We start from the raw sequence: 14,945 nt of genomic DNA, 5'->3' as shown, positions 1-14,945 counted from the left end.
CCTCTGGTAACCATGAGAGTTTGATTCCCCACTCACATCTGTATTGCAGCATGTCTTGCCAGATGGCAGTAGGTACCATTTTTACAATGGTCTTTGGTATAACCCGACCGCGAGCAGAACTCGCAATCTCCCAGTCGAGAGGCGGACACCCTAACCACTAGGCCAGCTCATGGTATACAATTCCAATTTATATATGTTATTTACCAGCTGGGAGGTCCGTATCGTGAAATACCGTGACCGAGGTCTTGAAAGTACTGAGCGAGGCCCTCTGGGCCGAGGTCAGTATTCAAGGCCGAGGTCACGGTATTTCACCATACGGACTGACCTTAAGCTGGTAAATAATATATTTATTTTTTTCTTTACCAAATTCTAACAGAAAACGAGAGTGCCCGAAAGGGAAAACCGAGCCGAGCCACCATTTTGAATCCTCATTCATGGCTGTAATGCAAATGGCTTCCTCCTCAGTATACAAGTGCACTTCCATGGCAGGAAAAAAAACTACATTTTGCCGCCTATGTAGTCCCCTATTTATACAAATAGGAGTCATTCAGGATTCAGCCATGTTTTTGCTCAGTGTTAGCAAATTACAGGTTGTTGGCTTTCTCCTGAAATGCTTTTTTATATTTCTTCTTCCTCAGGGTAGAAAAACTCGCTTTCGCTGTGAACACTGTCGTTATCGCTATCCATGCTGTAAAATTAATGCTGTTCTCCTGAGAAATGCTGGCAAACATTTATAAGATTTTTGATAAGCTTATAAATAAATCTTATAAAAAAAAGATAAATGTTGACAATGCTACTATGTTTGTTGTTGTTGTGAACGAGCGAGTCGCCAGAGGTCTGTAACCGGGGTCCATACCATAGGATACGGACCCACTTGCCAGCCAATCAGAGCGCAGGATTTGGACCGCGAAAAAAATAAAAGTAATTATTTCCACATGTTTAATCTACAGATGTCCAGGTCATGCTGTTTTTCCTATGAATATTATATGAATCGCATTCGTGTCAGTTGATATCAGTGAACAGGTTAATACAGCCCACGGAGAGTCTGACGTCTTTTGCACACTTTTCTGGCTACAAGGTTTCTTAAGATTGCAATCTGATTGGCTCTTTCAGTCCACAAGTAAAAATGTGTTATTTAAAAAAAAAAGGTAACCCATTTATGGAGTGTGTGTGTGTTTATAGAGCAGAATAATGTTGGGGTGTAATAGACGAACACAAAGACGCTCTTTGATTGCCACGCTGGAGGGAATCCCACTGCTGGCCTACAGGTTCAGACTACTGTGTGTGTGTGTGTAGTCACATCCCTACCTACCTGTCTCTGTAAGTGGTATATTGAACAGGTGCCTGTTCCAGAGGTATGAGCAGGCACGGTTACACAAAAGCCCCAGTGTCTCTCTCTCGCTCTCTCTCTCTCTCTCTCTCTCTCTCTCTCTCTCTCTCTTTCACTCGGCTCTTGTTCATTCTCTGGCAGGTTGTTGTGGGTCTGCATGGTTAAGTATTGACTAGAGCCAGCTTAAGAACCCATGTGCTGAACACTGTGTGCATGTGTGTGTGTTGCATTCTTGAAATTGCTGAGCCGTAACCTGGTAATTAATTGTAACTGCGGCTTGCTGAAACTTTTTTTTCCCCTATTATTCTCTGCTTACAACACATTGCAGTTCTCGTGTGTGTGTGTGTGTGTGTGTGTGTGTGTGTGTGTGTGTTTGTCCTCTGTTACTAGCCTTCATGCTTTCCTCCTTGTGCACTCTGATCACTGTGATCTGTGCCAGCATGCTTTCGTCTCTCAGTTTCTTAGCAATGGTGAGCTCTGGAATGCATGCACACACAAGACACGCCTCTGGGACACGCCTCCTTCACGGACCTAGGGCTCGCTCGGTCAGGTCTTCTGGCTGCATGATCAGGTTTCTTAAAAGCTTCACGATCAAGAGAATTGAGAGTGACATCATCGTGGCTAATTTATAGGAAAAATGAGTATCAAGAGCTTTTGGTTTAACGTGAGTCTTTCTTCCAGGACTTCCTAAAAGCAAGGTACTGATAATAGGTTAGACGAGATGTTCAATGTGATGCTCGATATTAAAAATATGATCATATTACTATCACTGCTGTTCCGTTCATCTAATCTGAGAAGATGGTTAAGGTATGATGGATAAAATTGCATCCGATTATTCATTAGATTAAATCATGTGCTTTTCATGTTGAAATAAACTCTTGACTTGGAGGAGCAGAAGCTCTACTCCGAAACTTTCCATGGTTCTTAATTTCCTCACCCAGATTTCTGCTGTTCATCCATGAGACCTTATAACCTTAATGCTTAAGGCCCTGCGTCACACTAGAGCTCACGATGGGTTTGTGAATACTTGACGATGAAAAATCAATAGCATCACCACCAATCATGTGATGCACGGCAAATGTTCTCCAAACTTCGTGAGTTGTTTTTTGGTGCGTCTCCGCCTCATGAGTGGCCAAAAATGTTGCAAAAAATTTCAATGCACGCATTGAAATTTGGTGGCGAAGTTTTCATTAGCAAACTAAGCAGCAAATACTCGCAGATGGGTTTGGGAATACTTCCCGAAGCTCGGGGAACCTTCATCAAGATTGTTGAGATGTACTGTATTTGTCTTGAATCCATGTTCCTGATGCTCACAAGAGCCTCATCAACACATCAGCTTGGCATAGCCTAACCTTCACCAAGATGTAAAAAGTGCATTTACGTTCAGGGATCCTTCAGAGTGTGTTGTGCACACTCTTAGGACCCAGTCATTATGGGAAACACCTGATACCGATTTAAGCGCAATCAGCATGCGTATAAGGACGTTATTTTCATGGAGACTTTGCAAGTATTCTGTTAGGTATGCAGCAGTGATAGATGGGTCTAAGTGCAGGAAGAGTGTTTATTAGTAGTTGTGATATTTACAAAAACAAAAGGTGAGGCAAGAGTAACAAAACACAAAGGAAACCGAAAGCAGCATCATAATCATGGCTAGAAACAAACGTGATAATGGTAATACTTCGCAAAGTCTTTGTGAAAACACCATGGCTGCTCGAACACGTGAAGGCATGACAGTCAAGTGTCCACCTGTTGTGTGACCACAACTTTTAGCTCACCTGTGTATTGTCATGCATCGTCACCAAAATGTCTCATTTTCATCGATAACCCATTGCAAACCATCACGAGCTGTAATGTGACTGTAGCTTCAGGGGTTAGGCTAATAGTTGGAAGGTTGTGAGTTCAAACACAGCACTACCAAGCTGCCCCACCTTTACCCTCTTAACTCATCACATTGGAAAAAAGCATCAGCCAAATTAAATAAATGTCCATGTAAGTATGGAGAAGTTGCTTTCCCACTAAGAAGAGAGCTTTGTTCACAAACCGAGCTCCTACTTCACCTCCACACACTGATACCATCAACTGTAACACTGCTGTCACTGACCCGATCACGAGCTACTTTAACTCCTACACCAGGGGAATTTCCCTTCCCTCACTCTTTTGCCTTGCTCCTTTTTTACTTACAGTTGAGGTCAGAAGTTTGCATACACGGACATGAACATGATGGTAATGTTGGGCTTTCAATGGTTTCTTTGAACTGCTCTTTTTCATTGTATGGCATGCATTTTTAAATTCGTGCAGACATTTTAATTTATTTTGGGTTTTCTGAAATCAACATGGGGTCACAATTATATATCAAAGTCAAAGTCCTTTCCCACGCCATGTGGCGCATAGGGCGGCGCCGATCTCCATTTCTGTAGCCCTCGGCCTCTTGCGTATTACATAGCTAGGGTCCTCTGGTAACCGTGAGAGTTTGACTCCCCACTCTCATCTTTATTGCAGTGTGCCTTGCCAGATGGCAGTAAGTACCATTTTTATGATGGTCTTTGGTATGACCCGACCGTGAGTAGAACTTGCAATCTCCCGATCGAGAGGCGGACACGCGAGACCACTAGGCCAACTCGCGAGGGTCAAAAATATACGCACACCCACTTAGATAATTAATTCACTGGTGATAAAAGTTCCCAAATGTCTTTTAACTTGCTACAACCAAGACCTCCTAACTTCCTTTTCATGATGATGATTGACTACAACTGGTAGCTTCTCTGTGCACAGCATAAAAAGTTTTTCTTTGAGAGCACTCATTGGATTGACAAACATACAGTACAATGGGTAAGTCCAAGGAGCTCAGTGCAGGTCTGAGAAAGAGGATTGTACGCTCAAGAATGTCTCTTGGAGCCAATTGTACATCATCATCACTGCAAAACCCGATCTGGGCTATAGATAGATAGATAGATAGATCGATAGATCGATAGATAGATAGATAGATAGATAGATAGATAGATAGAGCAATCGATCTTTATTGATCCTTTTGGGAGGGTTCCCTCAGGGAAATTAAAATTCTAGCAGCATCATTACAGGATAAACAGGGAATAGAAAATAGAGAAAACTTCTAGATAAAGAACGATGAGGCGAACGATGTTTTGGTTGACTTGGCCACAACTGCAGCAGTAGGGTGGCCAATTCCTTTCCGGGCACTCACACACACACACATTCACACCTCTGGGCAATTTAAAGTAGCCAGTTAACCTACCTGCATGTCTTTGGACTGTGGGGGAAACTAGAGCACCTGGAGAAAACCCGTGCAGACACATGGAGAACATGCAAACTCCACACAGAAAAGCCCCCGTCAGCCACTGGACTCAAACCCAGAACCCTTGTGCTGTGAAGTGACAGTGCTAACCACTACACCACCATGCCATCCCCAATTGTACATAAGTGCATGCTATTTAAAGGTGTAGGCACTTTGCTGAGCTGCTTTGCTGGAAGACGATCCAAATTGTCACCTGCAGCTGAGAGGAAATTGGTTCAGATGGTCAGGAACAACCCAAGAACTACCAAGCCACAGGCCTGCCATGGATTGGAAGCTGATGGAACACCAGTGTTACCATCTACAGTCAAACGAGATTTACAGTTTGGTCCATAAATATTTGGACAGAGACAACATTTTTCTAATTTTGGTTCTGTACATTACCACAATGAATTTTGAACAAAAGTAATTGGACAAATTAAATAATTGTAAATAAAATGTTCATTTCTAATACTTGGTTGAAAACCCTTTGTTGGCAATGACTTCCTGAAGTCTTGAACTCATGGACATCACCAGACGCTGTGTTTCCTCCTTTTTAATGCTCTGCCAGGCCTTTACTGCAGCGGTTTTCAGTTGCTGTTTGTTTGTGGGCCTTTCTGTCTGAAGTCTAGTCTTTAACAAGTGTAATGCTGCTCAATTGGGTTGAGATCAGGTGACTGACTTGGTCATTCAAGAATATTCCACTTCTTTGCTTTAATAAACTCCTGGGTTGCTTTGGCTTTATGTTTTGGGTCATTGTCCATCTGTATTATGAAACGCCGACCAATCAGTTTGGCTGAATTTGAGCACACAGTATGTCTCTGAATACCTCAGAATTCATCCGGCTGCTTCTGTCCTGTGTCACATCATCAATAAACACTAGTGACCCAGTGCCACTGGCAGCCATGCATGCCCAAGCCATCACACTGCCTCCGCAGTGTTTTACAGATGATGTGGTATGCTTTGGATCATGAGCTGTACCACACCTTCACCATACTTTTTTCTTTCCATCATTCTGGTAGAGGTTGATCTTGGTTTCATCTGTCCAAAGAATGTTCTTCCAGAACTGTGCTGGCTTTTTTAGATGTTTTTTAGCAAAGTCCAATCTAGCCTTTTTATTCTTGAGGCTTATGAGTGGCTTGCACCGTGCAGTGAACCCTCTGTATTTACTTTCATACAGTCTTCTCTTTATGGTAGATTTGGATATTGATAGGCCTACCTCCTGGAGAGTGTTGTTCACTTGGTTGGCTGTTGTGAAGGGGTTTCTCTTCACCATGGAAATTATTCTGCGATCATCCACCACTGTTGTCTTCTGTGGGCATCCAGGTCTTTTTGCATTGATGAGTTCACCAGTGCTTTCTTTCTTTCTTTCTTTCTTTCTTTCTTTCTTTCTTTCTCAGGATGTACCAAACTGTAGATTTTGCCACTCCTAATATTGTAGCAATTTCTCGGATGGGTTTTTTCTGTTTTCGCAGCTTAAGGATGGCTTGTTTCACCTGCATGGAGAGCTCCTTTGACCGCATGTTTTCTTCACAGCAAAATCTTCCAAATGCAAGCACCACACCTCAACTCAACTCCAGGCCTTTTATCTGCTTAATTGAGAATGACATAATGAAGGAATTTCCCACACCTGCCCATGAAATAGCCTTTGAGTCAATTGTCCAATTACTTTTGGTCCCTTTAAAAACAGGGTGGCGCATGTTAAGGAGCTGAAACTCCTAAACCCTTCATCCAATTTTAATGTGGATACCCTCAAATGAAAGCTGAAAGTCTGGACTTTATGTCCATGTCCATTATATAAATATAACCTGAATATGTTTCAGTAAACAGGTAAAAAAACAAATTTTGTGTCAGTGTCCAAATACATATATGGACCTAACTGTATATCGCCATGGTAAACCCCTGCTCCAAAACTGACACCTTCAACCTTGACTAAATTTGCAGCTGACCACATGGACAAAGAAATAGCCTTCTGGAGGAAAGTTTTATGGTCAGATGAGACAAAGACTGTTGCTTGGACACAATGACCAGATGTACAGAAAAACACTGTACCAACTGTGAAGCATGGTGGTGGTAGCATCACAGTCTTGGGCTGTTTTCCTGCCTTTGTAACTGGTTCATTGCACAAAGTGGATGGAATAATGAAGAAGGCATTATTCCATCAGATGCAGTTGGGTTTTCCAAGAGGACAGTGACCCCAAACACACATCAGAGCTGGTTGTGGAGGATAAAGCAGGCTAATATTAAGCTTAAAACAAGTCCTGACCTCACGCCTATCGAAAATATGTGGTCTGTGCCAGGAAACATACATTTAACTGAGCTCTACCAAGTCTGGCAAGAAGAGTGGACAAATATCTAACCAGAATTCTGAGAGAAGCTTGACGATAGTGACCAAAAGCATCTGTTTTAGGAGAAACATGCTAAGGGACGTTTAACCAAATATTAGGTGGCTGTATTGACCCTGTGTTGATTTTGACTCTGTGCTGATTTCAGAAAAAAATAAATAAAAATAAATTAAAGCTTGTGCACCAAATTCTTGGGTGTTATTTTTTTCTATTAAAGAATCATTTTGTCACAGAATAAATCACTGAAAGTCCAACAATGTTCATATCCCTGTATGTAAACTTCTGACTGTATCTGCTGTAATATAAGAGATAACAGGAACTAACTTGTGTTCACATTCATTCCAAAATATTAACAGTAACTATAAATGGAAAAAAAGTATGATGTGGCACGCTTTTTTTTTTTTTAAAGATTATCATGATGGACAAATGGTTATAGAGAAATGAAACATAGCATTTTTATTTTTAGCAAAATCGACAAATAAAATCTTTACACAAAACGTCCGACAAAATCATTTCCACTTAGAATGTAAACAAACCGGTGAAATGACAGGAGCAATTTGTGAAAAATGCGATAATAATAATAATTCTTGAAAAATAAAAAAGATATGTTCTTACCATGAAATACTTTCATTCCATATTTTGTTGCTTTTTTTTTTTGTATTTTTTGGGGTTTTATTTTCAAGTAGAGTTTTTGTTTCATCCTCGGTTGCTTCAGTAGCACGTTCCGCCATTTTGTTTTTCTCTACTCGTGGTATATGAGCTGATATCCTCGTAGTAGAGTAGCCAATCAGAGCGCATAATTGTTCATATCCAGTGAATGTGGATAGAATAATTTCCTATAACAGCACAACACAGTGTTTTTATGTAATATCAGGACATCTTAGGAATGCTTTAGTAAATCAGTCTTGTGCAATTTTGCTAAAATGAGTGAAGCTGAATAATTTAGAAAGTGGATCTCAGAAGAAATAACGTCTCAGCAGCAGGAGTCGGTGTTCGCATCGCAGCGTATCGGCACTGATTAGCTCAGCGAGGCAGCGAGTTCATGGCCGTGTGCGTGAAATGTGGCAACCTGTAATGAATCGCAAATTCCTGATGATACTTTAACTTATCACACATTAACAGATTTTAACTGTGTGATTGTGTGTGTGTGTGTGTGTGGGGGGGGGGGGGGTTCTGAATGCTGTGTGTTCACAGGAAGTCTGATACACTGGAACCTTACACTGATTTACTCCACCTTCTTCCAAGGTTATATTAATACCAATAACATAACATTTTGCTTATTTTATTTTATACTGATTCCACAACTGTGGTATCTATCTATCTATCTATCCATCCCTGGTAAACATTCATTCATTCATTATCTGTAGCCGCTTTATCCTGTTCTACAGGGTCGCAGGCAAGCTGGAGCCTATCCCAGCTGACTCCGGGCGAAAGGCGGGGTACACCCTGGACAAGTCGCCAGGTCATCACAGGGCTGACACATAGACACAGACAACCATTCACACTCACATTCACACCTACGCTCAATTTAGAGTCACCAGTTAACCTAACCTGCATGTCTTTGGACTGTGGGGGAAACCGGAGCACCTGGAGGAAACCCACGCAGACACGGGGAGAACATGCAAACTCCACACAGAAAGGCCCTCGCCGGCCACGGGGCTCGAACCCAGACCTTCTTGCTGTGAGGCGACAGCGCTAACCACTACACCACCGTGCCACCCCTGGTAAACATAATAAAGTAAATTAAAAATATTTATTTATTTATTTAAATGAAAGCTTTCTTTTTTAAAATAGTTTTCAAGGTTATATTTTATGGCATAGAATCAGCAAAAACAAAATGTTTTGAAGTAATTATTTACTTTAAGTCTATATTTTAGAAAAAAAACATAACAGGGTTGTATTTTTCAAACTGACTTCAACATTAAAAGAAAAAAGAATGATAGAACATTGTTCTCCTCTTCCCATGAACTGATCCTGGAAATTCATATGACACAACTTCCTGTCGAATGTGTGACTTGTGGAATATTCCAGTTATTTTATCGGGGTGAGTGTGATCAGTTCATGGCTGGGCAAGATGGTGATGGTGATGATGATGGTGATAATGATGATGATGAAGGCACTTCATAAGGAAAGGAGAATAAGTCTGGTGTGCTCTGGGGCAGGCCTCGCGACCTGTCTGCGTTTCTGCACATCCTAATGAAGCAGTCATCATCGATGGCGATGGATAGCCGACGATGATGATGATGATAATGGTGATGATGATGACAGTCATGATGGTGATGGTGATGATGATGATGATGATGATGGTGGTGATGATGGTGATGGCAATGATGATGGTGGTGGCAATGACGGTGATGATGATGGTGATGATGGTGACGATGACGGTGATGTGAACGTGATGGTGATGATGACAGTGATGGCGATGATGATGATGATGGTAGTGATGATGAAGGCGCTTCATTAGGAAAGGAGAATAAGTCTGGTGTGCTCTGGGGCAGGCCTCGCGACCCGTCTGCCTTTCTGCACATCCTAATGAAGCAGTCATCATCACTAGCGATGGATAGCCGACGATGATGGTGATGATAATGGTGATGATGATGACGGTCATGATGGTGATGGTAGTGATGATGATGGTGGTGATGATGATGGTGATTATGATGATGATGATGATGGTGACGGTGATGGTGAACGTGGTGGTGATGATGACAGTGATGGTGATGATGGTGATGGTGATGGAGATGATGGTGGTGATGATGATGATGGTGATGATGATTGTGATGGTGTTGATGATGATGGTGGTGGTGGTGGTGATGATGATGATGATGTCAACCTTCTTGTAACTTATAACACAATACACATTTTTATGATATATCAGATATTATCAGGTTGTTTTTATTTATTTTTTAAATAAAACATAGAAACCCTGATTGAATGCAACTAGCAACTTCTATTTTATATTGATGACTTTTAATTTTTACATTATTGCTGTACTGTTAAACTCCTGTAGGACTTCAGTACTGAGAGACTTGTTTCTGTTTCTTCTTCTTTCATCCAAAGCATTTCATTGTAACACTGACCCTGTGTTAACATACATATGACAAATAAAACTAAACTGAACTACACTGTCAGAAATAGGGGTACAGGAGGAGTCCAGTTCTGTCCCCCAAGGGACAATCGACACTTCATTATCACTTATTATTGGACCTCAAGGTACAGTGTCTTGCAAAAGTATTCATCCCCCTTGGTGTTTGTCCTGTTTTATTGCATTACAAGCTGGAATTAAAATGGATTTTTGGAGGGTTAGCACCATTTGATTTACACAACATGCTGACCACTTTAAAGGTGCACATTGTTGTTTTATTGTGACACAAACAATAATTCAGATGAAAAAAACAGAAATCTGGAGTGTGCATAATTATTCACCCCTCACCAAGTCAATACTTTGTAGCGCCACCTTTTGCTGCAATTACAGCTGCAAGCCTCTTGAGTTATGTCTCTATTAGCTTAACTAGCCACTGGGATTTTGGCCCATTCCTCAAGGCAAAACTGCTCCAACTCCTTCAAGTTAGATGGGTTGCGTTGGTGTACAACAATCTTTAAGTTATGCCACAGATTCTCAATTGGATTGAGGTCTGGGCTTTGATTAGGCCATTCCAAGACATTTAAATGTTTCCCTTTAAACCACTCCAGTGTAGCTTTAGCAGCATGTTTAGGGTCATTGTCCTGCTGGAACATGAACCTTCGTCCCAGTGTCAAACCTCTGGCTGAGTCAAAATGGTTTTCCTCCAGAATTGCCCTGTATTTAGCGCCATCCATCTTTCCTTCAGTCCTGACCAGCTTTCCTGTAACTGCAGATGAAAAATATCCCCATAGCATGATGCTGCCACCACCATGCTTCACTGTAGGAATGGTGTTCTCAGGGTGTTGGGTTTGCACCACACATGGCGTTTCCCATGATGGCCAAAAAGATCAATTTTAGTCTCATTTGACCAGAGAATCTTCTTCCATGTGTTTGGGGAGTCTGCCACATGCTGTTAGGCAAACTCCAAACATGTTTTCTTAAGCAATGACTTTTTTCTGGTCACTCTTCCATAAAGCCCTGCCCACTCTGTGGAGTGTACGGCTTAAAATGTTCCTATGGACAGATACTCCCATCTCCGCTGTGGATCTTTGCAGCTCCTTCAGTGTTATCTTTGGTGTCTTTGTTGCATCTCTGATTAAAGCCCTCCTTGCCCGGTCTGTGAGTTTTGGTGGGCGGGGCCTTCTCTTGTCAGGTTTGTAGTGGTGCCATATTCTTTCCATTTTGCTATAATGGATTTAATGGTGCTCTGTGGGATATTCAAAGTGTGGGGTATTTTTTATAACCCAACCCTGATCTATACTTCTCCACAACTTTGTCTCTGACCTGTTTGGAGGCTCCTTGGTTTTCATGTTGCTTGCTTAGTAGTGTTGCAGAGTCAGGGTCCTTCCAGAACAGGTTGATTTGTACAGACATCATGTGACAGATCATGTGACACTTTGATTGCACACAGGTGGATCTTAATCAACTACGGTAATTATGTGACTTACTGTATGAAGTGAATTTGTTGGACCAGCTCTTATTTAATGGTTTCATACCAAAGGGGGTGAATACTCCATGCATACTCCAGATTTCTGGGTTTTTTTTCATCTTAATTATTGTATGTGTCACAATAAAACAACAATTTTCACCTTTAAAGTGGTAGGCATGTTGTGTAAATCAAATGCTAACCCCCCCCAAATCCATTTTAATTCCAGCTTGTAATGCAATAGAACAGGACAAACACCAAGGGGGATGAATACTTTTGCAAGACACTGTAACTATGTGTACCTTTTTAGTGTAAAAAAAAAAGTACATATATGTTCCCAATCAGTATATAAATGGTACTAATAAGTACCTTAGCGGGTACTGCCTCTACAGTGACAAGCCAATGTACCCCTAAAAGTACAATGTACTTTATTTTCTAAGAATGTAGATTAGGTTAAAATAATTTATTGCCCTGAATTTTTAATTGTATAGAATTTTAAAATGGGCGGCATGGTGGTGTAGTGGTTAGCGCTGTCGCCTCACAGCAAGAAGGTCCGGGTTCGAGCCCCGTGGCCGGTGAGGGCCTTTCTGTGCGGAGTTTGCATGTTCTCCCTGTGTCCGCGTGGGTTTCCTCCGGGTGCTCCGGTTTCCCCCACAGTCCAAAGACATGCAGGTTAGGTTAACTGGTGACTCTAAATTGACCGTAGGTGTGAATGTGAGTGTGAATGGTTGTCTGTGTCTATGTGTCAGCCCTGTGATGACCTGGCGACTTGTCCAGGGTTAACCCTGCCTTTCACCCGTAGTCAGCTGGGATAGGCTCCAACTTGCCTGGGACCCTGTAGAACAGGATAAAGCGGCTACAGATAATGAAATGAGAATGAATGAGAATTTTAAAATATAAAATAGAATTTTAAAATATTTTTTGCAGACTTCTTCTTTATTTCCAGTGTAGATTATGTCCAATATGACATATATTTGCAATATTTCTAGACAAGCACTTATGGCCTGAGCACCGGACGTGCATTGCCTCTGGTGTCCACCGGCGGGCACTGCACTGAGGTGCAAGGCCCTATTGTTTTCCTAAGGATTATTATCTCATCTCATCTCATTATCTCTAGCTGCTTTATCCTGTTCTACAGGGTCGCAGGCAAGCTGGAGCCTATCTACTTGTCCAGGTACACCCTGGACAAGTCGCCAGGTCATCACAGGGCTGACACATAGACACAGACAACCATTCACACTCACATTCACACCTACGGTCAATTTAGAGTCACCAGTTAACCTAACCTGCATGTCTTTGGACTGTGGGGGAAACCGGAGCACCCGGAGGAAACCCACACGGACACGGGGAGAACATGCAAACTCCGCACAGAAAGGCCCTCGCCGGCCACGGGGCTTGAACCCAGACCTTCTTGCTGTGAGGCGACAGCACTAAACACTACACCAATGTGCCGCCCAGGATGATTATTATTATTATTATTATTATTATTCAAGACTTGACCATTTTTGAGGTGGTTCCCATGGGCGAGAACTCATGAAATTTGGTACACATATCAATCCTGGCCACCACTACTCAGGGATAGAGGCTTGTCCCCAGGTGTGTCCAGGAAACTTCATAGTCATTGAGACTTTTGTCCGGTATATAGTTTCACCTATCCTAGTCAAATTTGGTAGGTGTGTGGGGTGCCCCAAGATGAACAAAATTGTAATGTACATTGTATGAGCCATACTCAACAGGAAGTGAGTTAATTTTATTTTATGTGTTTTGACATGTGTTACATTTTGATGTTCTCCTCCGAGGCAGTTTGTTCGATTCATGCCAGATTTGATGTACCGGCGGTGCTCGGGCCCTTCATTGCCGCTTGTGGCTATATTTTTCTTTGGGTTATTATTGAATATCTCGAGTACTTAAACAACCCTTAAGGTGCCAACCAACATTTTATTGTCAGTTGTTTTATATTAATAATAATTAAAAAAAAAAAACTCCTGAATGTATCATATAATGTCTTGTATTGTAGAACTGTCATCAAGTATCGTGATATGATATTTTTGTCACGCTGTATCTCCCACCAGTTGTTCAGGTACAGGTAACAGGGTTGAGTGAATGCTGTGAAAGTAAAAATGTACATTTTTCACAAACTGTAATGGGCGACTTGTGGAAAAGGATGAAACAGAATCATGAGTTAATATCAAAATAATGTGATTTTTTAAAATAGTATCTCTCTCTCTCTTCCAAGGCTGATGTGTGTACAATATATACTCTGCCATCTCCAGGAGCATGCCAGGTCATTGTGGCAACAGTCCACGGCACATATGACAATCTGGTCAGGCCTGAGCGTATCCCAGCATGCACCAGCTCTTCCAGTTAGTCCTGGGTCAGAGGGACCTGTCTCGAGCAGGAGACCTTTTCTCTCTGGACGATGGTGAGATCGAGGACTGTCTATCCCAGGCACTGGAGGAGATCAAGAACATCTCCTGCCATCCTGTGAGTGAACATGAGCTGGGAGAATCTTAAACATGTAGTTCCTTGTTGTGTCGGTGTTACCATGAACAGTACATTTATTTGTACCTTTAATTTGTCCCATTGCTGCTTTCACACCAGTGACAAGAAAAGGCTTGCTTTAAAGAAATACGTGAGTTAATTGTAGGATGGTGCTGATTCCAGATAGTTCTTGAGTCTTTAAGAAGTTTTGAATCTGTGCACTGCAAAAAATGGCCTTTCAAAAATAAGAAATAAAAGATTAAAACAAAGCATATTTGCTTGAATTAGGTGAAAAAAATCTGCCAATGGAACTAGTCAAATTTGACTTGGTAAGATTTCTTACACTACGTTCACACTGCAAGGCTTAATGCTCAATTCCGATTTTTTTGTGAAATCCGATTTTTTTGTGAGGTCGTTCACATTAACAAATATATGCGACTTGTATGTGATCCTCAGTATGAACGAAAAGCGACCTAAAAGTGTTCCGCATGCGCATTGCAGGATACGACGACGTCACACGCAGTGAGCATGGCCAGTGTTTACAGAAGTAACCTAAAGTTTCCTGTGTATGACAGTAGCCAGCATGGAGTACCTGGCGATGACGCAGTTGTTGTTGCGACGGAGCCAGAACATGCACAATAGCCTGATGTTAAGGAGGAGGTTGAGAAGGAAGAGGGCAAGGGTTTTGGCTCAGGCGTTCTGCGGGGTAGTGACTGCAACCTCCGTTCAAAGGAACTTTTTTTGAGAGACCCGCCGCCTACTTCAGCGCAGAATAGTGACGTTTGTGGCTTGTTGATGACGTGTAAGTCGGATGAATGCGACCTGGCGGTTCAGACTGAAGTCGCATATGAAAAGATCGGATAGGAATCGGAATTAGGACCACATATCCAAACGGCCTGGGTCGGATTTGAAAAAATCGGATCTGTGTCGTTCATATTGTCAATAAAAGATCGGAT

At 41.9% G+C, this 14,945-nt stretch overlaps 1 protein-coding gene across 4 annotated transcripts in view; it reads left to right on the top strand.

Annotated features, from left to right (window-relative positions):
* veph1 (ventricular zone expressed PH domain-containing 1) overlaps positions 1 to 14,945 on the top strand; it is a 285,636-nt gene that overhangs the window by 17,486 nt on the left and 253,205 nt on the right. For all 4 annotated transcript variants that reach the window (XM_060923054.1, XM_060923053.1, XM_060923052.1 and 1 more), the window contains exon 2: positions 13,745 to 13,992. In XM_060923054.1, coding sequence (XP_060779037.1) covers positions 13,855 to 13,992 — 138 coding nt within the window. In that variant the 5' untranslated portion in view covers positions 13,745 to 13,854. The remainder of the gene's footprint in view (positions 1 to 13,744; positions 13,993 to 14,945) is intronic.

This window comes from Neoarius graeffei, chromosome 6 (genome assembly GCF_027579695.1).
Source record: "Neoarius graeffei isolate fNeoGra1 chromosome 6, fNeoGra1.pri, whole genome shotgun sequence".
In the NCBI taxonomy this organism is placed as follows: Eukaryota; Metazoa; Chordata; class Actinopteri; order Siluriformes; family Ariidae; genus Neoarius; species Neoarius graeffei.
This window is presented reverse-complemented; position numbering and strand designations above follow the sequence as displayed.